We start from the raw sequence: 27,133 nt of genomic DNA, 5'->3' as shown, positions 1-27,133 counted from the left end.
TTAAGGTAACCCTCCAATTTTTTATCCATTGGATCTGAAAAAGCACAACTGTCCTCATCCGGGATAGTGGTACGCTTTGCTAAAGTAGAAACTGCTCCCTCCACCTTAGGGACCGTCTGCCATAATTCCCGTGTAGTGGCGTCTATTGGAAACATTTTTCTAAATATAGGAGGTGGGGAAAAGGGCACACCGGGTCTATCCCACTCCTTGCTAATAATTTCTGTAAGCCTTTTAGGTATAGGAAAAACGTCAGTACACACCGGCACCGCATAGTATCTATCCAGCCTACACAATTTCTCTGGAATTGCAACTGTGTTACAGTCATTCAGAGCAGCTAATACCTCCCCAAGCAATACACGGAGGTTCTCAAGCTTAAATTTAAAATTAGAAATCTCTGAATCAGGTTTCCCCAAGTCAGAGATGTCACCCACAGACTGAAGCTCTCCGTCCTCATGTTCTGCATATTGTGACGCAGTATCAGACATGGCTCTAACAGCATTTGCGCGCTCTGTATCTCTCCTAACCCCAGAGCTATCGCGCTTGCCTCTTAATTCAGGCAATCTAGATAATACCTCTGACAGGGTATTATTCATGATTGCAGCCATGTCCTGCAAGGTAATCGCTATGGGCGTCCCTGATGTAATTGGCGCCATATTAGCGTGCGTCCCCTGAGCGGGAGGCGAAGGGTCTGACACGTGGGGAGAGTTAGTCGGCATAACTTCCCCCTCGACAGAACCCTCTGGTGATAATTATTTTATAGATAAAGACTGATCTTTACTGTTTAAGGTGAAATCAATACATTTAGTACACATTCTCCTATGGGGCTCCACCATGGCTTTCAAACATAATGAACAAGTAGGTTCCTCTGTGTCAGACATGTTTAAACAGACTAGCAATGAGACTAGCAAGCTTGGAAAACACTTTAAAACAAGTTTACAAGCAATATAAAAAACATTACTGCGCCTTTAAGAAACACAAATTTTCCCAAATTTTGAAATAACAGTGAAAAAATGCAGTTACACTAACGAAATTTTTACAGTGTATGTAATAAGTTAGCAGAGCATTGCACCCACTTGCAAATGGATGATTAACCCCTTAATACCAAAAACGGAATAACAAATGACAAAAACGTTTTTTAAACAGTCACAACAACTGCCACAGCTCTACTGTGGCTTTTTACCTCGCTCAATAAGACTTTTGAAGCCTTTTGAGCCCTTCAGAGAAGTCCTGGATCATGCAGGAAGAAGCTGGATGTCTGTGTCTGTAATTTTTGCTGTGCAAAAAAAACGCTAAAATAGGCCCCTCCCACTCATATTACAACAGTGGGAAGCCTCAGGGAACTGTTTCTAGGCAAAATTCAAGCCAGCCATGTGGAAAAAACTAGGCCCCAATAAGTTTTATCACCAAACATATGTAAAAAACGATTAAACATGCCAGCAAACGTTTTAAAATACACTTTTATAAGAGTATGTATCTCTATTAATAAGCCTGATACCAGTCGCTATCACTGCATTTAAGGCTTTACTTACATTACTTCGGTATCAGCAGCATTTTCTAGCAAATTCCATCCCTAGAAAAATATTTTAACTGCACATACCTTATTACAGGAAAACCTGCACGCTATTCCCCCTCTGACGTTACCTCACTCCTCAGAATATGTGAGAACAGCAAAGGATCTTAGTTACTTCTGCTAAGATCATAGAAAACGCAGGCAGATTCTTCTTCTAAATACTGCCTGAGATAAACAGTACACTCTGGTACCATTTAAAAATAACAAACTTTTGATTGAAGAAATAAACTAAGTATAAAACACCACAGTCCTCTTACGACCTCCATCTTAGTTGAGAGTTGCAAGAGAATGACTGGATATGGCAGTGAGGGGAGGAGCTATATAGCAGCTCTGCTGTGGGTGATCCTCTTGCAACTTCCTGTTGGGAAGGAGAATATCCCACAAGTAATGGATGATCCGTGGACTGGATACACTTAACAAGAGAAACTGCGATTTATTGAAAGGGGCTACCGTAACAAATTGTTACAACAACACATCTCAACGTTTAAAAAAGGCATAATTGGAGATACACCAGAAGAGGGTAACAAGAAAGAGAAAATGACCATGACTGCCACCTATACAGCGGACAAGAATAAGTTCTCCACCATACTGAGAAATAACTGGAAGATACTAAGATCAGACGAGACACTTCCTTTCAAATGGATGGATGTACCTAGAATAGGTTTTAAAAAAGGAAAGTCACTCAAAGATATACTACAAAATACTGATTCTGTACACTGCTATAGCTCCAATACATGGTTAGAAGGGAACAAACCAGGCTGTTATAAATGCAGCGGATGCACTACCTGCAATGGGCTACAAGCTGGGAAATTCTTTCACCACCCAAGGCACAAAAAGAAGTATCTCCATAAGCATAGGATGACCTGTACAACCAAGTATATAGTCTACTTACTGTTTTATCCGTGCAGCTTGTTTTACGTTGGCAAAACAAGTGACGACTTAAGAACCAGGATGACGAATCATAGAAGTGCGATACTCACAGCGATTAAGAATCAAGACACGGACCAGCCTGTGGCCAGACACTTTCTACAGAGTAGACACAATGTAGCAGACTTGTGCTACACCATCATTGATCACGTGCCACCACTACAAAGAGGAGAAGATTGCAATAAAATACTTTTGCAAAGAGAAGGGAGATGGACATTTGAGCTGGAAACTCTGAGCCCTAAGGGATTGAATACTAAAATAGAATAGCATAGCTTCATGTAGCTATAGCAATTTGTATTTTGGGTAGTACACACTAGCATTCTGTTTATTCCCGTGTTTATTCCCTTGTGTTCCCCCTGTAAATTGTCTCCCTTTGTCTTTTCCTGATTTTCCCTTGTTTTTTCCCCCTGTTTTTCCTTACTCTTCCCCCCCACTACAGTCTGCTCTTCTGTCTAAGAGTCGTACTATGTCATTCTCTTTTGTCTAAGTGTCAAACTATGTCATTCTCATTTGTTTTATTGCTCATTTTTATTGCTCTTTATTCTGTGCTTGTACTATGTGTTTTCCTTTTTCTTCTCTTTTTTTCATATTATGTTGATAGCAGTTATATCCCCTTTCAGACTTATGTAATTTGCCCGCAGTGATATATGACTGCATAGTATTTTACTATTAATCATTATACTTTTGCTTATGGCCATAGAAGTTGCCGCTGTATTTATAAGTACCTTAGCAGTCCGCCCATATTAAGTTGTAGATGTTGATCATGGATATATAGTGTTAGCATAAGAGCAACATTGTTTTTATCAGATTAGCCATGTTGTTTAGTTTAAATTTGCTTGGCTGATTACTAAGGCAACGAACAACGCCCCTAGTGACTCATGCTATGTGCCTGATGCTTCCAGCGGATTCAAATCCCTTGATTATGATTAGTAGGTGATTTTATGTTCACACATGTGTATATATATATATATATGTTATATATATCAAAATATCGAGAGTATTGCATTGAGCAATGATACTTTTTTATTGGACTAACTATACATTTTAGGTATAGACCGATATATCGGAGTGGACGATTTTTAGGGCCGATATTTGGAATTTCTGAAATATCGTATTACCGATATGGAGCAAATCAAAAGAAATTTAGCTCTGTGTACTTCAGGGAAACTATGTAGTTTTAAGTGACACAAATCATCTATAGCACATATAAGCTGGGCATAGCATCTAATAATAAATAGCACTGATAACAGAGTCCAAGCCCAGGTGTTCCTGGGAGCTCAGTTACCAACTACCATACCCCCAATGGCAGCCTGTAGATGGACTGGTATAAACAATCGAATATGATTTGTGAAATGGAAAATGTGATCTTTAAGTGGCACTTAAAGCTACAGTTTCCCTGAAGTACACAGAGCCAATTACTTTTGATTAGCTCATAGGGGTCAGCAATACATAAAATCAATCTGCTTGCTAATTGCTGTCACAAATAGAACATTATTTGTTGCATTCTGATACATTTTACACATTTGCAAAACATTTCACTAAAGCTGCTATTATTTGAAGATTTTTTAATTTAAATATTTTATTTTCCCATTTCATGGGCATAGAAAAAATCATTAAAAAATGATAGTTCAGGCACATCAATTAAATGTCCACAACAACAAACCTTGAGTAGAAAGCTATACAGTATAGGAGACTAGTATCAATATTCTCTAGCAGTGGATAACAATGCTCTTACCATTAGGTGGCGCTGTTACACATAAAACTGCCCATAAGTGACATAATAAAGAAACTTATAGTCCACTCCTCAGTACCAGGGAAGGTATTTGCAATCCAGTAAATGTATGAGCATATTAAAAATTAAAGCAAATAAATAAATCTAGCACTGATATTCCAGCATGCCCTTTCTTTCCCTGTCAAGTATATATATATTTTTACACTTTACTTTTAACCCTTATCTTTAAAGTGTACCAAGTGAGGGTGTTTTCAGTGAAGGGGCAGCAATATATGAAAAAAACAGATACTATTTAACAGGAGAACATGCTGAAATGTTATGCGTTCTGCACTATAATGTTTTTCTACTTTACACGGAGTATTAAAGAAATAGTGTAGTGTCTAGCTTTGCAGTAGTGACTTAAATTTAATTTTATATCAGTGTGCAGTTTAAAAGGGATTTATGCCATTTTTCTATGTTTTGGGAAGCCATTTAATAAGTTAATTTTCAAGCACTTTATTTTTCCCAGTTGTTTACTTTTAATGTTTAAAATTTTAATAAGCATGTTCAGTTTATACCAGATTTGTGTAGAAATTGTGTTGATTTTTCAAAACTTTAAAATGTACAGAATATCGGCCCCTGTTATCGGCCTGAAAGGTGGTCAATAATCGGTATCGGCCCTGAAAAAACGATATCAGACTATCCCTAATACATTTATAAGTCGACAAGCTTTCGGAAAAATTCCTTACTCAAGTCTGAAGCAATATATATATACTATGGGTAAAGTCAGATATTAAGTAATCCTAGGATTACCCGGGTAAAACAGACATTACCCAGGAGTCTGTAGGTAAAGTTCAATGTATGATCATAAATCAAACATATATAGCATGCACTGTAATTACCCCATTTTCACTATTTTTTTTTGCCTCCGCCTGGCCCTTGTAAACCTCATTCCCCAAGGTTCCCTTGTGGTGGATGCCAGAGGATCGGTGGGGCGCGTTATTTGAACACTATGTGTATGTATTTATATGTGTGTGTATTGGTTTGATTAGTATGTGGCCCTTTACACTCATTGCAAGTTTTGTGACTGATATCTTGACATTAACAATCAGGATTTTCTGTAGTTTTGTTTGTTTTTGTGTGTCTGCAGCCTGTGCTTTATTGCTTTAGTGTTACAATTCCTGAAGGGCCCTACACATCTTATATCCCCTTTTTACTATTTAGATGCTGTCCCTTGGTCACACCCCTTCACAGTCAGCAGATTTCTCCCCCATCTCACCCGTCTCTCCACAATGACAATGAGGAACTCGAGGGAGAAGCAGACGAGGTATCCTGAGTGCAGCCCGTGCCAGATGGCGAGAAAGAAGAGAGCGGAGGCTTGAGACACAAATTTGTTGCCCAGGAAACGGAGGCGCTTAAATACATATCTGATGGGAGAGAGGGAAAAACAGAGAGCCAGATGTGCATAGATCTACATAACACAGACGTTCTGCCCTGATGCACCCCTTGCCTAGTTACACACAACATGACAACTAGTAGATCAGAACATCTCACCTGGCCACCCAGTCATTGGTGTTGGTATTAAAACTGGCTATGGTGCCAGTAAAGAGCGGTGTGGTCTCAAACTGCCAGACCTTCATATTGGCACAGGCGTCCCAACGCACATGTCCCTTCTCGTCTTTACCGTTATATCCCAGGCCGCTCAGGATGCAGACACCCTCCTAAAGGAAGGGGACAGCGAGGGAAGAAAGACTGTCACTTTCCCAAATATTAAGGTGTGATTATTTCTGCACACAGTACTGCTGTAAGCAAATATATTGTGCTTCTGGTTAAATAACATAATTTATGTAAGAACTTACCGGATAAATTAATTAACTTCATGGTGGTGAGAGTCCACGAGCTTGTTACTGATGGGATATACATTCCTACCAGGATGAGGCAAAGTTTCCCAAACCGCAGAAGCCTATAAATACCCTGCCCACCTCACTCATACCTCAGTTTAACGTATAGCCAAGAGGTGAGGTGTTTAAGGAGTAAAAGCATAAAAGAGATGTGCTTATTAAAAATAACGAAAAAATTGGGTGGGCCTCGTGGACTCTCACCACCATGAAAGAAATTAATTTATCATGTAAATTCTTACATAAATTGTTTTTTTTTCATATAGGTGGCAAGAGTCCACAAGCTTGTTACTGATGGGATATAATACCCAAGATATGGAAGCCAACATAATACTCAATATGTGGAAGTCAACGAGTAACAAAAATAAAGGCAGGGATAAAATAGAAAAAGCAATTTTCGCTAAGAAATTAAATCCAAAAGTTATGTCTTTTTTTAAATTTTCCAAAAAACTTAAATCATAGGTACTAGAATCAAACAGACAGCTGCCTGAAGAACCTTTCTACCAAAAGCTGCTTCGGAAGAATCAAAAACATCAAAATGGTAGAATTTAGTAAATGTATGCAAAGAAGACCAAGTGGCTGCTTTGCAAATTTGATCAACTGAAGCTTCATTCTTGAAAGCCCAAGATGTGGCAATGGATCTTGTAGAATGATCTGTAATTCTCTGAGGCAGAGACTGGCCCGCCACCAAATAAGCTTTGTGAATCTGAAGTTTCAATCAAGTTGCCAAGGCTTTCTGACCTTTTCTGGAACCAGAAAAAAGAACAAATAGACTAGAAGTCTGTCTGAAATCATTATTAGCATCTACATAGTATTTTAAAGCTCTTACTACATCCAAAGAGTGTAAGGATCTTTCAAGAGTAGATTTAGGATTAGGACACAAGAAAGGAACAATAATTTCCCTATTAATGTTGTTAGAATTCACAACTTTGGGTAAAAATTTGAAAGAAGTCTGCAAAACAGCTTTATCTTATTGGAAAATCAGATAAGGAGGCTCACAAGAGAGAGCAGACAATTGAGAAACGTTTCTAGCAGAAGAGATAGCCAAGAGAAAACGCTTTCCAAGAAAGTAGTTTAATGTCCAAAGAATGCATAGGCTTAAAAGGATGAGCCTGTACTATCTTTACAACCAGATTTAGACTCCAAGGAGGAGAAATAGGTTTAATATGAATTAAAGCCTGTACGAAACAGTGAACATCAGGAAGATTACCAATCTTTCTGGGAAATAAAACAGAGAGAGCAGATATTTGTCCTTTCACAGTATTGGCAGAAAAACCTTTATCCAAACCATCCTGAAGAAACTGGAAAATCCTTGGAATTCAAAAAGAATGCCAGGAATTATCATGAGAAGAGCACCATGAAATATAATTTTTTCAAACCATATGGTAAATCTTCCTTGAAACAGGCTTGTGAGCCTGAATCATAGTGTTAATCACAGAGTCAGAGAAGCCTCTATGACTGAGAATTAAACGTTCAATTTCCATGCCATTAAGTTTAGAGATTTGAGATCTGGATGGTAGAACGGACCTTGAGATAGAAGGTCTGGCCTTAGAGGAAGAGGCCAAGGCAGACACTGGACATTTGGACAAGGTCTGCATACCAAATCCTGTGAAGCCACACTGGGGCTATCAGAAACACATATGATTGTTCCATTATGATCTTTGCAATCACCCATGGTAATAGAACCAGAGGAGGAAAAATGTAAGCTGATTGGCAAGACCAGGGTACTGCTAGAGTATCTAACATTTTCCGCCTGAGTATCCTTTGACCTTGAGAGGTACCTGAGAAGTTTCTGGTTCAGACGAGAGGCTATCAGATTTATATCTGGATGGCCTCACATCTGCACAATTTGATAGAACATATCTGGATGGAGAGACCACTCCCCCGGATGTAGAAATTGATGGCTGAGATAATCTGCTTCCAAGTTGTCTAAACCTGGGATATGAATCGCAGTGATTAGACGAGAATTGGATTCCGCACAAGAAAGCATTCGAGATACTTCTTTCTCAGCTAGGGGAATGCGAGCCCCCCCCCCCCAATTACTGACGTATGCCACTGTTGTGATATTGTCCGTCTGAAAACAAATGTAAGGTTCTCTCTTCAATAGCTGCTCCATAACTTGTCAGCTGCCTCTGAGGATGCGGTCTTCAATTCGCCCGATCCTATACGATCGGGATGATTGACAACCTCTGCTAGCGCCCGATTGGCCCCGAATATGAAAGGGATGGCATTGCACAAGCAGTTCTGTTGAACTGCTTGCGTAATGATAAATGCCGATAGCGTATGCCGTCGGCATTCAGCGATATCTGTCGGACATGATACGCTACAGCCTATAATGTTGGACAGACATTGATAAATCTACCCCCCAAGACTGAAGAGCTCTGAATAGAGCATGGAGTTCCAAGATATTGATTGGTAACCTCGCCTCTCGAGGATTCCAAACTCCTTGTGCTGTCAGAGACCCCCAGACAGCTCCCCAACCTGTAAGACTTGCATCTGTTGGGATCATAGACCAGGTAGGACGAACAAAGGAGGCCCCTTGAAGAATAAAGTGGTGGTTTAACCACCAAGTCAGAGAAAGTTGTGTATTGGGATTTAATTATATCAGTTGTGATATCCGAGTGTAATCCTTGCACCAATGGTGTAACATACAAAGTTATAGAGGTCTCATATGAAAACGAGCAAAGGGGATCATGTCCGATGCTGCAATTATGAGACCTAAAACTTCCATACACATGGCCACTAAAGGGAATAATAGAACCTGAGGGTTTAGACAAGCTGGAACCAATTTCAATCGTCTCTTTTCTGTTAGGGATAGAGTCATGGACACTGAATCTATCTGGAAACCTAAAAAGGTGACCTAGACTGAGGAATCAAGAAACCATTTGGTAAATTGATCCTCCAACCATGTCTTCAAAGGAACAATGGTTGTTTTGTGTGAGATTTTGCTAAATGAAAAGATTGAGCTAGTTCCAAGATATTGTCCAAATAAGAAAACACCACAATACCCTGCTCTCTGATTACAGATAGAAGGGCACGAGAACCTTTGAGAATATTCTCTGAGCTGTCGCTAGGCTAAATGGAAGAGCGATAAATTGGTAATGTTTGTCCTGAAAGGAGAATTTTAAAAATCGATAACGATCTGGGTGGATTGGGATGTGAAGATAAGCATCCTGTAAGTCTATTGGGATCATAAAGTGACCTTGCTGATCAAAGGGCAGAATAATCCTTATAGTTGGGACTCTTACAATTCGATTTAAAGGTTTTCAGAACCAAAATTGGTCTGCAAGAATTTTCCTTCTTTGGGACAATAAAAAGATTTGAATAAAAACCCAACCCCTGTTCTTGTAGAGGAACTGGGACAATTACCACCAAGAGTTCTAGATCTGAAACACATTTCAGAAATGCTTGTGCCTTTACTGGATGTTTTGGAACATGGGTGAGAAAGAATCTTCCCATGGGAGGTCTTATTCTGAATCCAATTCGATACCCCTAAGAAATAATATTCTGAATCCACTGAGTCTGCCTAAAATTCTTGAAATAGCTTTAGTCTGTCCCCCCAACAGAATAATTGTATTGGGGGCCACACCATCATTCTGGCTTAGGGGCCAGATGTGATTTATTCCAATTTGGATATGGTCTCCAATTACAGCCAGAGGCTTTAGGGGAGGGAGCAGATTTCTGTTCTCTATTCTGACGAAAGGAATGAAAACTATTGGTAGCATTACATTTTCCCTTAGATTTTTTGTCTTGGGGAAGAAAAACTCATTTTCCCCAGTAACAGTGGAGATAATAGAAACCAATTGAGAACCAAAAAGGTTTTTACCTTGAAAAGAAAGAGAAAGTAATCTTGTTTTAGACACTATGTCAGCATTCCAAGATTTAAGCCATAAAGCTCTTCTGGTAAGAATAGCTAAATACATAGATTTTATGTTGATTTTCATAACATCAAAGATTGCATCACAAATAAAATCAATTGCATGTTAAAGTAAATAAACAATGTTAGATAATTCAGAGTCTAAAGAAAACTGCTGAGCTAAACTGTCTAACCAAAAGGTAGAAGCAGCAGCAACATCAGCTATAGATATAACAGGTCTAAGAAAATAGCCAGTATGTAAATATGCCCTTCTTAGATAAGATTCAAGCTTCCTATCTAAAGGGTCCTTGAAAGACGTGCTGTCTTCCATAGGACTAGTAGTTTGTTTAGCAAGAGTGGAAATAGCCCCATCAACCTTAGGGACTGTTTCCCAAAGTTCTAAAAAGTTAAAAGATGTACTAGGTTTAGACCATTCTTTAGTAATCACATTAGAGATAGCACCTGGAATAGGAAAAACTTCAGGTGTAGTAACAGAAGTTTTAAATACAGAATTTAAACGATTAAAACTAATGATGATAAACTCCTCAACCCTTAAAGTAAATAATACTTTTTTTTAAAAGAGAGTGAATATGTTCAAATTTAAACAAAATGTATGCTTAGTTGATAAGTTATTTTCTTTCCTGGCATGGAGAGTCCACAAATCCATTCTAATTACTAGTGGGAATTTAACGCCTGGCCACCAGGAGGAGGCAAAGAACACCCCAGCAAAGCTTTAAGTTTTCCTCCCACTTCCTATAAACCCACAATCTTTTAGCCGAGGGAATACAGAAAGAGAAGAGGACACAGGTGCCTGAAATTTATAAAAGAACAAACATAATAAACCGTCTTGCATTAAGACAAGGGCGGGTCATGGACTCTCCATGCCAGGAAAGAAAATAATTTATCAAGTAAGCATACATTTTGTTTTCTTTCCAATGGCATGGAGAATACACAAATCCATTCTAATTACTAGTGGGAACCAATACCCAAGCTAGAGGACACAGAATTGAAAGGGAGGGAGAACAAGACAGGTGGACCTAAACAGAGGGCACCACCGCTTGAAGATCTTTTCTCCCAAAGGAAGCCTCAGCTGAGGCAAAAACATTGAATTTGTAATGAGGACCAAGTGGTTGCCTTGCAAATTTTCTCCACAGAAGCCAAGCTTTTAAAGGTCCAGGAAGAAGAAACAGCCCTAGTTGAATGAGCCGTAATCCTCTCATGAAGTTGTTGATCAGCTGTTTCATAAGCCAACCGAATGACACTCCTCAACCAAAAGGAAAGAGTAGATGAAGTGGCTTTCTGATCCTTACGTTTGCCAGCAAATACTACAAAAAGGGCTGAAGATTGTCAAAAATCTTTTGTAGCCTTGAGATAGACTTTAAGAGCACAAACTACATCCAGGTTGTGTAACAGACGTTCCTTTTGAGAAGAAGGATTAGGACAGAATGAAGGAACGTCAATTTCCTGATTGATATTACAGTCCGAAACCACATTAGGAAGAAACCCCAATTTGGTACGAAGGACCGTCCTATCCACATGGAAAAAAAGATAAGGGGGTCACACTGTAGGGCCGAAAGCTCAAACTCTATGAGCAGAAGAAATGGCTAGTAAAAACTTTCCAAGACAATAACTTAATATCAACAGACTGCATTGGCTTAAACGAAGCCTGCTGCAGAACCCTAAGAACAAGATAAAGGCTCCACGGAGGAGCAACAGGCTTAAACACAGGAATGATTCTGACCAGGGCCTGAACAAATGACTGAACATCTGGTAAGTCGGCCAAATGTTTATGAAGCGGAACAGAAAGGGCAGAAATCTGACCTTTCAGAGAACTGACTGATAAACCCTTCTCCAGACCTTCCTGGAGAAAGGACAGAATGCAGGGTACCCTCACTTTACACCAAGGGAAACCCGTAGATTCACACCAGTAAAAGGTATGTGCGCCAAACCTTATGATATATCTTGCAAGTTACTGGCTTACGAGCCTGGATCAAGGTGTCAATAACCTTTTCAGAAAACCTTTGTCTAGACATGACTAGGCATTCAATCTCCATGCAGTCAGCTTCAGAGAATCTAGATATGGATGAAGAAAAGGACGCTGAAGTAGAAGGTCCTTCCTCAGAGGTAATTTCCACGGGGGAGAAGACATCTTCACCAGGTCTGCAAACCAAATTCTGCGAGGCCAAGTTGATGCAATTAGAATCACCAAAGCCTGCTCCTGCTAGATATGGGCTATCACTCGAGGAAGGAGGGCAAACGGAGGAAACAGGTAAATCAGACCAAAATCCCACAGAACTGCAGGAGTGTCCACCAGAGCTGCTTGCGGATCCTTTGATCTGGATCCGTATCTTAGAAGCTTGGTGTTTAGACGAGATGCCATAAGGTCCAACTCCGGAACTCCCCACCTGAGGGTTATCATTGAGAATACTTCCGGTTTAAGAGTCCAATCCCCTGGGTGAAATGTTTGCTCAGGTAATCTGCTTCCCAGTTGTCCACACTTGGGATGTGAATGGCAGAAATGAGACAGTTGTGAGCTTCCGCCCACCGAAGGATGCAAGACACCTCCTTCATCGCTAAAGAACTCCTTGTTCCTCCCTGATGGTTGACATAAGCCACTGATGTAATGTTGTCTGATTGAAATCTGATAAACCAGACTGAACTCAGTTGAGGCCAAGCTATCAGTGCATTGAAGATTGCTCTCAATTCTAAGATATTTATTGGAAGGACAGAGTCCTCTTGAGTCCAGGTTCCCTGAGCTTTTAAGAGACCGTAAACTGCTCCCCAGCCGGAAAGGCTGGCATCTGTGGTCACAATCTCCCAGGATGGTCTCAAGAAGCATGTGCCTTGGGACAGATGATCTTGAGGGTGCCACCAGTACAGAGAATCTCTCGTCAGGTTGTCTAGGACTATCCTCTGAGAGAAGTCTGAGTGGTCTCTGTTCCATTGTCTAAGCATGCATAACTGTAGAGGTCTCAGATGAAAATGAGCAAAAGGAATAATATCCATTGACGCCACCATGAGACCAATTACTTCCATACACTGTGCCACCGATGGTTGGACAGATGACTGAAGAGAAAGACAGGCAGAGAAAAGTCTGGATTTTCTTACCACCGTTAAAAAAATCTTCATCGAGATTGAGTATATGATCGTACCCAAAAAACAGACCCTGGTGTTTGACACCAAGGAACTCTTGTCCAGATTCACCATCCACCCATGAGAACGGAGAATCAACACCAGAGAATCTGTATGGGATATTGTTAAATTAAAAGATGGCGCCTGAACCAAGATATCGTCCAGGTATGGAGCCACCACAATTCCTTGAGATCTGGCCACTGCTAAAAGAGCCCCCAGAACTTTCGTATTTGGGGAGAAGTAGCTAGGCCGAAAGGGAGGGCTACAAATTGGAAGTGTTTGTCATGGAAGGCAAACCGTAGGAATTGAAAATGATCCTTGTGGATAGGAACATAAAGGTAAGCGTCCTTCAGGTTGATGGTGGTCATAAACTGACCCTCCTGAACTAAAGGAAGAATTTAATGAATGGTCTCCATTTTGAAAGTCAGAACCCTGAGAAAATTGTTGAAGCACAGGTTCAGAATAGGTCAAAAAGTTCCCTCTTTTTTGGGAACCATGAACAGATTGGAAAATAATCCTCAACCTTGTTCTGCCCGAGGAACAGGAATGATCCCTCCTAGAGAAGAGAGATCCCTGACACAATTTAAGAATGCCTCTCTTTTTTCCTGGTTTGCTGATAACCTTGACAGGAGAAATCTGCCTCTCGGAGGACAAGATTTGAAACCGATTTTGTATCCCTGAGAGACCACCTCCACTGCCCAAGGATCTTGCACGTTGCGAGTCTGCCCCCTACTTGATCCGATCTCGGACCGGGGGCGAACCCTTCATGCTGACTTGTTCTCAGAGGAAGGCTTCTTGGACTGCTTGCCCTTATTCCAAGGTTGACTGGATCTCCGGGAGGGCTTGGTCTGTTCAGGTTTGGAAGAAGAAGATTTCTGTCCCTTGAAGTTGCAAAAGGAACGAAAATTAGAAGTCTGGCGACCCTTAGCTCTAATCTTTTTATCCTGAGGCAGAAAAGCTCCCTTTCCACCAGTGACAGTGGAGATGATCTCAGTCAGACCAGGACCAAACTTGGTCTTCCCCTTAAAAGGAAGAGATAGAAGTCTAGACTTGTAAACCATATCTGCCGACGAAGACTTTAGCCACAAGGCTCTGCGAGATAGAATGGCAAGACTAGAAGTCTTTGAACTCAGACGTACTACTTGCATACTGGCATCACAAATGAAGATATTAGCCAACTTTAAAGCCTTGATCCTGTCTTGGATCTCCTCCACAGTAGTTTTCTCCAAAATTAGGTCCTATAAGGAGTCGCCTCAGTAAGAGGCCGCACCTGCGAACTGCCGCCATACTAGCAACTGGCTGCCTTCTAGCTTCCTCCCCATATGGTCTTTGAAGGAAGTACTATCCTCTAGAGGAAAAGTAGTTCTCTTGGCTAATGTGGATATAGCTCCATCCACTTTAGGGACAGTACGCCAAAGCTCCCGCACAGAGTCTGCAATAGGAAACATCTTCTTAAAGACTGGAGAAGGGGGTAAAGGGAACACCCGTTTTTTCCCATTCCAGCGAAATAATGTCCGACATATGGTCAGGAACAGGAAATACTTCCACAGACCTGGGTTTGACATCAAACACTCCATTCAGTTTATTGACCTTAGGAGTCTCTGCGACTGTAGGCTCTGAATCCTCCAGAGTAGCCAAAACATCCTTAAGTAGCAGACTGAGTTGCTAAAGCTTAAATCTAAAACTAACCTCCTCTGATTCCACGGTACTAACCACATTAGAACCTGAATGAGAGATTTGGCCTTCAGAGGCTGCTGAAGAATGGTAATCCTCAGATAGTTGAGATAAACTGACAAAGGCAGCTGCAGCGTTAGAAGATATTAATGATTAGAGGAAATATACTTAGATTTTCTCTCTTACCTGAGATAGGTAAGGCGCCACAAAATCACCTGGTAAAACTACAACCCCAGAGTGGAACCGCAGGGCACTGCTTGTGTAACAGCTAAGGACGGGGATTGAGGAGAAAGCTGACGCTTATCAAGGGAAACATCCTGAGAGGCAGCAAGCTTTGAGGGGTTAAACTTTGAAATCCTAGAAAACTAAATTTATGCTTACCTGATAAATTTATTTATTTCTGGATATGGTGAGTCCACAACGTCCTCATTTACTAGTGGGAATATCACTCCTGGCCAGCAAGAGGAGGCAAAGAACACCACAGCCAAGCTGATAAGTCTCACTCCCCTACCCATAACCCCAGTCATTCGACTGAAAGGAAATGGAACAAGGAATAACACAAAAGTGTAGAGGTGTCTAAGGTTTAGACAAAATAACCCTCGTAAAACAAAAAGGGTGGGGTCGTGGACTCACCATATCCGGAAATAAATTTACCCGGTAAGCATAAATTTTGTTTTCTTTCCTAAGATATGGTGAGTCCACAAGGTCCTCAATTACTAGTGGGAACCAATATCCAAGAAAGAGAAGTAGCAGTAGCTTTCTGACCTTTACGTTTCCCAGAGAAAGAAACAAACAGGGCAGAGGACTGGCGAAAATCCTTAGTTGCCTGCAGATAGAATTTAAGAGCATGCACAACATCCAAGTTGTGCAACAAACGTTCCTTATGAGAAGAAGGATTAGGACATAGAGAAGGAACAACAATTTCCTGATTAATATTTCTATCCGAAACAACTTAAGGAAGGAAACCCAACTTAGTACGAAGAACTGCCTTATCGGCATGAAAGATAAGAAAAGGCGAATCATACTGCAAAGCAGAGAGTTCTCAGACTCTCCGAGCAGAAGAGATAGCAAAAAGAAACAAAACCTTCCAAGATAACAAACTTAATATCTATGGAATGCATAGGCTCAAACGGAGCCTGCTGTAGAACTTTAAGAACAAGGTTAAGGCTCCAAGGAGGAGCAACAGAATTAAACACAGGCCGGATTCTAACCAGGGCCTGACAAAAAACTTGAACATCTGCCACGTCTGCCAAGCGCTTATGCAACAAATTAGAAATCTGACACTTCAGAGTACTGACTGACAAACCCTTCTCCAGACCTTCCCGGAGAAAAGCCAAAATTCTAGGAATCCTAACCCTACTCCAAGAGTAGCCCTTGGATTCACACCAATAAAGGTATTTACGCCAGACCTTATAGTAAATCCTTCTAGTAACAGGTTTACGAGCCTGAATCAAGGTCTCAATGGCTGACTCATAAAAACCACGCTTAGACAAGACTAAGCGTTCAATCTCCAAGCAGTCAGATTCAGAGAAACAAGATTTGGATTAACGAATGGACCCGGAGTTAGAAGATCCTTCCTCAGAGGAAACCTACAAGGTGGAAGACCGACATCTCCACTAGGTCTGCATACCAGATCCTGCGAGGTCACGCAGGGGCTATAAGAATCACAGATACTCTCTCCTGCTTGATACGAGCAATGACTCGTGGAAGGAGTGCAAACGGAGGAAACAGGTATGCAAGATTAAAATCCCAAGGAATCGCCAGAGCATCTATCAGGGCGGCCTGCGGATCCCTCGACCTTGAACCGTACCTTGGAAGCTTGGCGTTCTGCTGAGACACCATCAGATCCAATTCCGACACCCCCCATTTGAGGGTTAACTTGGAGAACACCTCCGGATGGAGAGCCCACTCCCCTGGATGAAATGTCTGTCTGCTCAGGAAGTCTGCTTCCCAGTTGTCCACCCCTGGAATGTGGATGGCAGAAAGACAGCAATTGTGAACTTCCGCCCACTGAACAATCCGAGTCACCTCCTTCATGGCTAAGGAACTCCGAGTTCCTCCCTGATGGTTGATGTAAGCTACTAAGGTGATAAGGTGAGGCCAAGCCATAAGAGCATTGTAAATCGCTTTTAACTCCAAGATATTTATGGGGAAAGCTGACTTCTCCCGAGTCCATAGTCCTTGCGCCTTTAACTAATCCCAGACTGCTGCCCAGCCCAGCAAGCTGGCGTCCGTGGTCACAATCACCCAGGAAGGTCTCCGGAAGCATGTACCCTGAGACGGATGTTCCTAAGAAAGCCACCACGGAAGGGAGTCTCTTGTTGACTGATCTAGATCTATCCTCAGAGAGATTTGAATGGTCTCTGTTCCATTGCCTGAGCATGCATAACTGCAGAGCTCTCAAATAGAATCGAGCAAAGGGAATGTTTTCCATGGAAGCGACCATCAGACCTATTACCGCCATACATTGAGCCACAGATGGCCGAACAGTAGACTGCAGAGAGAGGCAAGAATCTTTAATTTTCTGACATCCGTCAGAAAAATCTTCATAGCTACGGAATCTATTATGGTCCCTAAGAAAACCACCCTTGTAGCTGGAACAAGGGAACCGTGGGAACGTAGAAAAGAGTTTGCTTGTTGAAAAGATGGCGTCTGAACCAATATATCACACAGGTATGGTACCACAGCAATTCCAAGACCCGATTACTGCCAAAAGAGCCCCCAGAACCTTTGAGAAAATTCTGGGAGCTGTGGCAAGGCCAAAAGGGAAGAGCCACAAACTGAAAATGTTTGTCTAGAAAAGAGAATCTCAGGAACTTGCGATGATCACTGTGAATGGGAACATGAAGATATGCATCCTTAAGGTCTATGGCTGTCATGAACTGACCCTCTTGGATCAAAGGAAGAATGGAACGAATAGTTTCTATCTTGAAGGACACTACCGTGAGAAATCTGTTTAGACACTTCAAGTCCAGAATAGGTCAGAAAGTTCCCTCTTTTTTGGGAACTACGAACAGATTGGAATAGAAACCTCGGCCCTGTTCATGCACAGGAACTGGAACTATCACTCCCATGGAAGAAAGATCCTGAACACATTTCAAGAACACCTCTCTTTTTACCTGGTCTGCAGATAATCTTGAGAGGTGAAACCTGCCCCTCAGCGAAAAAGTTTTGAATTCTAATTTGTAACCCTGATAAACTATGTCCAAAGCATGTTTATTTAGATTCAACTGCGGGTTTCCTTGATTGCTTCCCCTTGTTCCAAGACTGATTGGGCTTCCAAGAGGGCTTGGACTGTTCCTGCTTGGAAGAAGAAGAGGAGGATTTTCCTTTGAAATTACGAAAGGTAGAAAAGACCCTTTTCCACCCGTAATATCAGAAATAATTTCTGACAGACCAGGACCAAACAAGGTCTTACCATTGTAAGGAATCACTAGAAGCTTGGACTTAGAAGAACCATCTGCTGACCAAGATTTAGCCACAACACCCTGCGGGCTAGAACAGCTAAGTCAGATATCTTGGCTCCCAGTCTAATAACCTGCATGGAAGAATTGGTAATAAAGGAATTGGCCAGCTTCAGAGGCTTAATCCTGTCTTGTATCTCTTCTAAAGGAGTCTCTACCTGAAGAGAATCAGACAAGGCGTCAAACTAGTAGGATGCCTCACTTGTCACAGTGGCAATACACACTGCAGGTTGCCATTGGAGGTCTTGATGAACGTAAATCTTCTTCAAATAAGCCTCCAGTTTTTTGTCCATTGGATCCTTAAAAGAGCAGCTATCCTCAATAGGAACAGTAGCTCTCTTAGCCAGAGTAGAAATGGCCCCTTCTACCTTAGGCACTGATTGCCATGACTCTTTAATGGAGTCAGCGATCATAAACATTCTTTTAAAGATAAACAGGGAAAAAGGTACCCCTGGATTCTCCCATTCCTGTGCTACAATCTCTGAATCACAGTCTGGCACAGGAAACCCCTCCACAGAGGAAAACACATCAAAGTATTTATTAAGTTTACTAGATTTTTTATGATTGACAACGACAGGAGTGCCTGAGTCATCCAATGTAGCCAAAACGTCCTTTAACAGTATACGACGGTGTCCCAGCTTTAATCTGAAGGTTGCAGCTTTAATCTGAAGATTGCAACTTCAGCGTCAGATTAAGGAATTATACTGTTTGAATCTGAGATTTCACCCTCAGAAGCTACCGAAGTATTTTCCTCATCAGACTCATGAGGAAGAGCAACTCCGGTGATAGCTGCAGGAGCAGAAACCTTACTATCTGAATCTCTAATTTTCCTCTTTTGGTTTCCCTTTAGCATAGGAAAAGCAGCTAATGCCGCAAATACCGCTGAAGATACCTGGGCAGCAATTTCTGCTTGCAAATAAACACCTCCAGGAGGTTGAGAGGAACTGCAGGGCACTGTGACGCCCTAGAGGCTAGGAACGTTTGAGGAGAGAGTTGTGGCATTGCCCTAACAGCATCAACATGAGAGACATTAGGCTCAGTAGAAAATAATTTATCTTTGCATTTTAATGTCCTCAACACATCAGGAACAAAATTGCATAGGGGAGACAATTTGGACCTCTGTGCACAAAAGACACGTATTCATGAAAGCAGCCTCCTGCTCCATGTCAGACATTTTCCAGAAATCCTGTATATTTAAGTAACCTCTGAGCAGAGCGGTTCTCTAGCTAAAAACATAATTTATGTAAGAACTTACCTGATAAATTCATTTCTTTCATATTAGCAAGAGTCCATGAGCTAGTGACGTATGGGATATACATTCCTACCAGGAGGGGCAAAGTTTCCCAAACCTCAAAATGCCTACAAATACACCCCTCACCACACCCACAAATCAGTTTAACGAATAGCCAAGAAGTGGGGTGATAAGAAAAAAGTGCGAAGCATAAATATAAGGAATTGGAATAGTTGTGCTTTATACAAAAAAACCATAATCACCACAAAAAAGGGTGGGTCTCATGGACTCTTGCTAATATGAAAGAAATGAATTTATCAGGTAAGTTCTTACATAAATTATGTTTTCTTTCATGTAATTAGCAAGAGTCCATGAGCTAGTGACGTATGGGATAATAAATACCCAAGATGTGGAACTTCCACGCAAGAGTCACTAGAGAGGGAGGGATAAAATAAAGACAGCCAATTCCGCTGAAAAATAATCCACACCCCAAAACAAAGTTTAAATCTTATAATGAAAAAAACTGAAATTATAAGCAGAAGAATCAAACTGAAACAGCTGCCTGAAGTACTTTTCTACCAAAAACTGCTTCAGAAGAAGAAAATACATCAAAATGGTAGAATTTAGTAAAAGTATGCAAAGTTGCTGCTTTACAAATCTGATCAACCGAAGCTTCATTCCTAAAAGCCCAGGAAGTAGAAACTGACCTAGTAGAATGAGCTGTAATCCTTTGAGGCGGAGTTCTACCCGACTCAACATAAGCATGATGAATCAAAGACTTTAACCAAGATGCCAAAGAAATGGCAGAGGCCTTCTGACCTTTCCTAGAACCAGAAAAGATAACAAATAGACTAGAAGTCTTTCGGAAATCTTTAGTAGCTTCAACATAATATTTCAAAGCTCTTACCACATCCAAAGAATGTAACGATCTTTCCTTAGAATTCTTAGGATTAGGACACAATGAAGGAACCACAATCTCTCTACTAATGTTGTTAGAATTCACAACCTTAGGTAAAAATTTAAATGAAGTCCGCAACACTGCCTTATCCTGATGAAAAATCAGAAAAGGAGATTCACAAGAAAGAGCAGATAACTCAGAAACTCTTCTAGCAGAAGAGATGGCCAAAAGAAACAAAACTTTCCAAGAAAGTTATTTAATATCCAGAGAATGCATAGGTTCAAAAGGAGGAGCTTATAGAGCTCCCAGAACCAAATTTAAACTCCAAGGAGGAGAAATTGACTTAATGACAGGCTTGATACGAACCAAAGCCTGTACAAAACAATGAATATCAGGAAGATTAGCAATCTTTCTGTGAAACAGCACAGAAAGAGCAGAAATTTGTCCTTTCAAGGAACTTGCAGACAAACCTTTATCCAGACCATCCTGAAGAAACTGTAAAATTCTAGGAATTCTAAAAGAATGCCAGGAAAATTGATGAGAAGAACACCAAGAAATGTAAGTCTTCCAGTCTCGATAATATATCTTCCTAGACACAGATTTACGAGCCTGTAACATAGTATTAATTACGGAGTCAGAGAAACCTCTATGACTGAGAATTAAGCGTTCAATCTCCATACCTTCAAATTTAATGATTTGAGATCCTGATGGAAAAATGGGCCTTGAGATAGAAGGTCTGGTCTTAACGGAAAAGTCCAAGGTTGGCAAGAAGCCATCCGAACCAGATCCGCATACCAAAACCTGTGAGGCCATGCTGGAGCCACCAGCAGTACAAACGAACGCTCCTTTAGAATCTTGGAAATCACTCTTGGAAGAAGAACTAGAGGCGGAAAGATATAGGCAGGATGATACTTCCAAGGAAGCGACAATGCATCCACTGCCTCCGCCTGAGGATCCCTGGATCTGGACAGATACCTGGGAAGTTTCTTGTTTAGATGAGAAGCCATCAGATCTATTTCTGGAAGACCCCAGATTTGAACAATCTGAAGAAATACCTCTGGGTGAAGAGACCATTCGCCCGGATGTAACGTCTGGTGACTGAGATAATCCGCTTCCCAATTGTCTATACCTGGGATGTGAACCGCAGAAATTAGACAGGAGCTGGATGCCGCCCATACAAGTATCCGAGATACTTCTTTCATAGCCAGAGGACTGTGAGTCCCCCCTTGATGATTGACATATGCCACGGTTGTGACATTGTCCGTCTGAAAACAAATGAACGATTCTCTCTTCAGAAGAGGCCACGACTGAAGAGCTCTGAAAATCGCACGGAGTTCCAAAATGTTGATTGGTAATCTCGCCTCCTGAGATTCCCAAACCCCCTGCGCTGTCAGAGACCGCCATACAGCTCCCCAACCTGTCAGACTCGCATCCGTTGAGATCACAGTCCAGGTTGGAAGAACAAAAGAAGCCCCTTGAACTAAACGATGGTGATCTGTCCACCACGTCAGAGAGTGTCGTACAAACGGATTTAAAGATATTAACTGTGATATCTTTGTATAATCCCTGCACCACTGGTTCAGCATACAGAGCTGAAGAGGTCGCATGTGAAAACGAGCAAAGGGGATCGCGTCCGATGCAGCAGTCATAAGACCTAGAATTTCCATGCATAAGGCTACCGAAGGGAATGATTGAAACTGAAGGTTTCGACAAGCTGAAATTAATTTCAGACGTCTCTTGTCCGTCAGAGACAAAGTCATGGACACTGAATCTATCTGGAAACCTAAAAAGGTTACCCTTGTCTGAGGAATCAATGAACTCTTTGGTAAATTGATCCTCCAACCATGTTCTTGAAGAAACGACACAAGTCGATTCGTATGAGATTCTGCTAAATGTGAAGACTGAGCAAGTACCAAGATATCGTCCAAATAAGGAAATACCACAATACCCTGTTCTCTGATTACAGATAGAAGGGCACCGAGAACCTTTGAAAAAATCCTTGGAGCCGTTGCTAGTCCGAACGGCAGAGCCACAAATTGGTAATGCTTGTCTAGAAAAGAGAATCTCAGAAACTGAAAGTGATCTGGATGAATCGGAATATGCAGATATGCATCCTGCAAATCTATTGTGGACATATAATGCCCTTGCTGAACAAAAGGCAGAATAGTCCTTATAGTTACCATTTTGAATGTTGGTATCCTTACATAACGATTCAATATTTTTAAATCCAGAACTGGTCTGAAGGAATTCTCCTTCTTTGGTACAATGAATAGATTTGAGTAAAACCCCAGACCCTGTTCCAGAACTGGAACAGGCACAATTACTCCAGCCAACTCTAGATCTGAAACACATTTCAGAAACGCCTGAGCCTTCACTGGATTTATTGGAATGTGAGAAAGAAAAAATCTTCTTGCAGGTGGCCTTACCTTGAAACCTATTCTGTACCCTTGTGAAAAGAAAGGGAAAGCAAAGTTGACTTAGAAGACATATCAGCATTCCAAGTTTTAAGCCATAAAGCTCTTCTAGCTAGAATAGCTAAAGACATATACCTGACATCAACTCTGATATCAAAGATGGCATCACAAATAAAGTTATTAGCATGTTGAAGAAGCTTAACAATGCTATGAGTATTATGATCTGACACTTGTTGTGCCAAAGCCTCCAACCAAAAAGTGGAAGCTGCAGCAACATCAGCCAAAGAAATAGCAGGCCTAAGAAGATTACCTGAACATAAATAAGCTTTCCTTAAAAAGGATTCAATCTTCCTATCTAAAGGATCCTTAAAGGAAGTACTATCTGCCGTAGGAATAGTAGTACGCTTAGCAAGAGTAGAGATAGCCCCATCAACTTTAGGGATTTTGCCCCAAAACTCTAATCTGTCAGATGGCACAGGATACAATTTCTTAAATCTTTTAGAAGGAGTAAAAGAATTACCCAGATTATTCCATTCCCTAGAAATTACTTCAGAAATAGCATCAGGGACAGGAAAAACTTCCGGAATAACTGTAGGAGGTTTAAAAAACGAATTTAAACGCTTAGTAGATTTAGTATCAAGAGGACTAGAATCCTCCATTTCTAATGCGATTAAAACTTCTTTAAGTAAAGAACGAATAAATTCCATTTTAAATAAATATGAAGATTTATCAGTGTCAATATCTGAGACTGAATCCTCTGAACCAGAAAAATCGCTTACTGGAAGGAGGAATAACAGACATAGCCTTCCTAATAGATTTAGAAACAAAATCTCTTATATTAACAGGAACATCCTGAGTATTAGATGTTGATGGAACAGCAACAGGTAATGGAATATTACTAATGGAAATTTTATCTGCATTAGCAAGTTTATAATGACATTCATCACAAACTACAGCCGGAGGAACAGTTACCACAAGTTTACAACAAATGCACTTAACTTTGGTAGAACCAGCATCAGGCAGCGTTTTTCCAGAAGTAGCTTCTGATCCAGGGTCAATCTGAGACATCTTGCAATATGTAAGAGAAAAAACAACATATAAAGCAAAATCTATCAAATTCCTTAAATGACAGTTTCAGGAATGGGAAAAAATGCCAATGAACAAGCCTCTAGTAACCAGAAGCAAAAGAAAAATGAGACTTAAATAATGGGAAAAAAAGGTGGAGACAATAATGACGCCCACATTTTTTTAGCGCCAAAAAAGACGCCCACATTATTGGCGCCTAAATGCTTTTGGCGCCAAGAATGACGCCACATCCGGTGACGCCGACATTTTTGGCGCAAAACGTCAAAAAAATTACGCAATCACAAACAACTTCCGGCGACAACTATGACGCCGGAAATGACAAAGAAATTTTTTGCGCCAAAAAAGTCCGCGCCAAGAATGACGCAATAAAATGAAGCATTTTCAGCCCCCGCGAGCCTAACAGCCCACAGGGAAAAAAGTAAATTGAAAGGTAAGAAAAAATTGATAATTCATATGCATTATCCCAAATAATGAAACCGACTGTCTGAAATAAGGAATATTGATCATCCTGAATCAAGGCAAATAAATGTTTAAACACATATATTTAGAACTTTTATTAAAAAGTGCCCAACCATAGCTTAGAGTGTCACAAAAAATAAGACTTACTTACCCCAGGACACTCATCTACATGTAGTAGAAAGCCAAACCAGTACTGAAACGAGAATCAGTAGAGGTAATGGTATATAAGAGTATATCGTCGATCTGAAAAGGGAGGTAAGAGATGAATCTCTTCGACCAATAACAGAGAACCTATGAAAAAGATCCCGTAGAAGGAGATCATTGAATTCAAATAGGCAATACTCTCCTCACATCCCTCTGACATTCACTGCACACTGAGAGGAAAACCGGGCTCCAGCCTGCTGCGAAGCGCACATCAACGTAGAATCTAGCACAAACTTACTTCACCACCTCCACGGGAGGCAAAGTTTGTAAAACTGATTTGTGGGTGTGGTGAGGGGTGTATTTGTAGGCATTTTGAGGTTTGGGAAACTTTGCCCCTCCTGGTAGGAATGTATATCCCATACGTCACTAGCTCATGGACTCTTGCTAATTACATGAAAGAAATGTACCTCACACTAATAACCTCTACACCTCAGCTAAACTAAGGTGCTTACCTGCCCCCTCGCTTCCAAGGAGTTTAAGCTGACTTCTGATTGCTGTCGCACAAAAGTTGACACGCTGGAGCCGAAACTGCTCCGATCGTTAGGAGCGGAAGGAAGACGATCATGTAACCCACAAGAAAAACTAACTGTGTAACACACAGATCTGAAAGTTCCCATGAAAAAAACAGCCTGCTCAGACTAAGGTCTCCCTCCGGCTGCTGTTACTGAGAGGATCTCCAAGTAAAAATACTCACAGTGCAATCATATTCCTGCGCAACAGATCTTACTAATTGCCTGGCAGGCAAACTATAGTAACAGAGTCTGCATACAGAAACTGAGACACAGTCCCTGAATAAAAAATAATTTAACCCCTTACATAACGATTCTCCACAGAGAAAAAGTGAGCCAACTAAAAAACATAATTTATGCTTACCTGATAAATTTATTTCTCTTGTGATGTATCGAGTCCACGGATTCATCCTTACTTGTGGGATATTCTCCTCCCCTACAGGAAGTGGCAGAGAGAGCACACACAGCAGAGCTGCCTATATAGCTCCCCCCTTAGCTCCACCCCCCAGTCATTCGACTGAAGGCTAGGAAGAAAAAGGAGAAACTATAGGGTGCAGTGGTGACTGAAAGCTTAAAAATAAAAATATATATGCCTGTCTTAATAAACAGGGCGGGCCGTGGACTCGATACATCACAAGAGAAATAAATTTATCAGGTAAGCATAAATTATGTTTTCTCTTGTAAAATGTATCGAGTCCACGGATTCATCCTTACTTGTGGGATACCAATACCAAAGCTTTAGGACACGGATGAAGGGAGGGACAAGACAGGGACCTTAAACAGAAGGCACCACTGCTTGTAGAACCTTTCTCCCAAAAATAGCCTCCGAAGAAGCAAAAGTATAAAATTTGGAAAATTTGGAAAAAGTATGAAACGAAGACCAAGTCGCCGCATTACAAATCTGTTTAACAGAAGCCTCATTTTTAAAAGCCATGTGGAAGCCACAGATCTAGTAGAATGAGCAGTAATTCTTTCAGGAGACTGTTGGCCAGCAGTCTCATAAGCCAAACGGATGATGCTTTTCAGCCAAAAGGAAAGAGGTAGCCGTAGCCTTCTGACCTCTCTGCTTACCAGAATAAACAACAAACAATGAAGATGTTTGACGGAAATCTTTAGTTGCTTGTAAGTAGAACTTTAAAGCATGAACCACATCAAGATTGTGCAACAGACGTTCCTTCTTTGAAGAAGGATTAGGACACAGCACTTTGCCACAGTTCTACTGTGGCTCCTACCTGCCCTTCAGAACAATTTGTGGGGGAAAAAAACTTCTTTTACAACCCTCAAACACGGCAGGAACCTCTGGAGAAGCAGTTAGAAGTCTCAGAGGAAAAGAAACTGCACAACTGAGGTGTGAAAATAGGCCCCTCCCACCTCACTCAATGTTTTGAGGCCTAACAGACAAACACTAGAGTGTATCTAAATTAACCATGTGGGTTAGAAAACTCAAAAACAAGCCACAATGACCCCTTTAGTCCCTTCAAAAAAACGTTATAATTGCATCATTCACTGAATAAACAAAAAAGTTTTTACCAAACAGTGTCACCAGTAACTAATGAGCCCTTCATGCAAGCTGAAATTCCTATCCAAGTGTCTTAATACAGCTTACCCTTCCTTCATGGGGATATTGCCAGCCTTTTCTAGAAATAACATTCTGTCTAGAAAAAAATAGACTGAACATACCTTAATGTAGTTTAGCCTGCAAACTGTTCCCCCAACTGAAGTTTTCCTGTACTCTTCAGCCCTTGTGAGAACAGCAGTGGATCTTAGTTACAAAATGCTAAGATCATCATCCTCCTTGCAGAAATCTTCATCCCTTTTCTGCCAGAGAGTAAATAGTACACACCGGTACCATTTAAAAATAACAAACTTTTGCTTGAGAAAATAAAAACCTAACATTTTTGTCACCACACTCCTCTTTGCCCTTCCTAGCAGTTAAGCAGGCAGAGAGAATGACTGGGGGGTGGAGCTAAGGGGGGAGCTATATAGGCAGCTCTGCTGTGGGTGCTCTCTCTGCCACTTCCTGTAGGGTCGGAGAATATCCCACAAGTAAGGATGAATCCGTGGACTTGATACATCTTACAAGAGAAAGAGGCTTATACC

The 27,133-nt window shown here is 41.1% G+C and overlaps 1 protein-coding gene across 1 annotated transcript in view; it reads right to left on the bottom strand.

The window, feature by feature from the left end:
- Positions 1-5,409: 5,409 nt before the first annotated feature.
- LOC128643533 (lysophospholipid acyltransferase 5-like) overlaps positions 5,410-27,133 on the bottom strand; it is a 118,590-nt gene continuing 96,866 nt past the window's right edge. Inside the window, exons 8-9 of the mRNA XM_053696376.1 lie at positions 5,763-5,929; positions 5,410-5,635 (exon numbers count right to left, since the gene is read on the bottom strand). Coding sequence (XP_053552351.1) covers positions 5,425-5,635; positions 5,763-5,929 — 378 coding nt within the window. The 3' untranslated portion in view covers positions 5,410-5,424. The remainder of the gene's footprint in view (positions 5,636-5,762; positions 5,930-27,133) is intronic.

This window comes from Bombina bombina, unplaced genomic scaffold (genome assembly GCF_027579735.1).
Source record: "Bombina bombina isolate aBomBom1 unplaced genomic scaffold, aBomBom1.pri scaffold_386, whole genome shotgun sequence".
In the NCBI taxonomy this organism is placed as follows: Eukaryota; Metazoa; Chordata; class Amphibia; order Anura; family Bombinatoridae; genus Bombina; species Bombina bombina.
The sequence above is the reverse complement of the archived record's forward strand: the minus strand, read 5'-3'. Positions and strand labels throughout refer to the sequence as shown.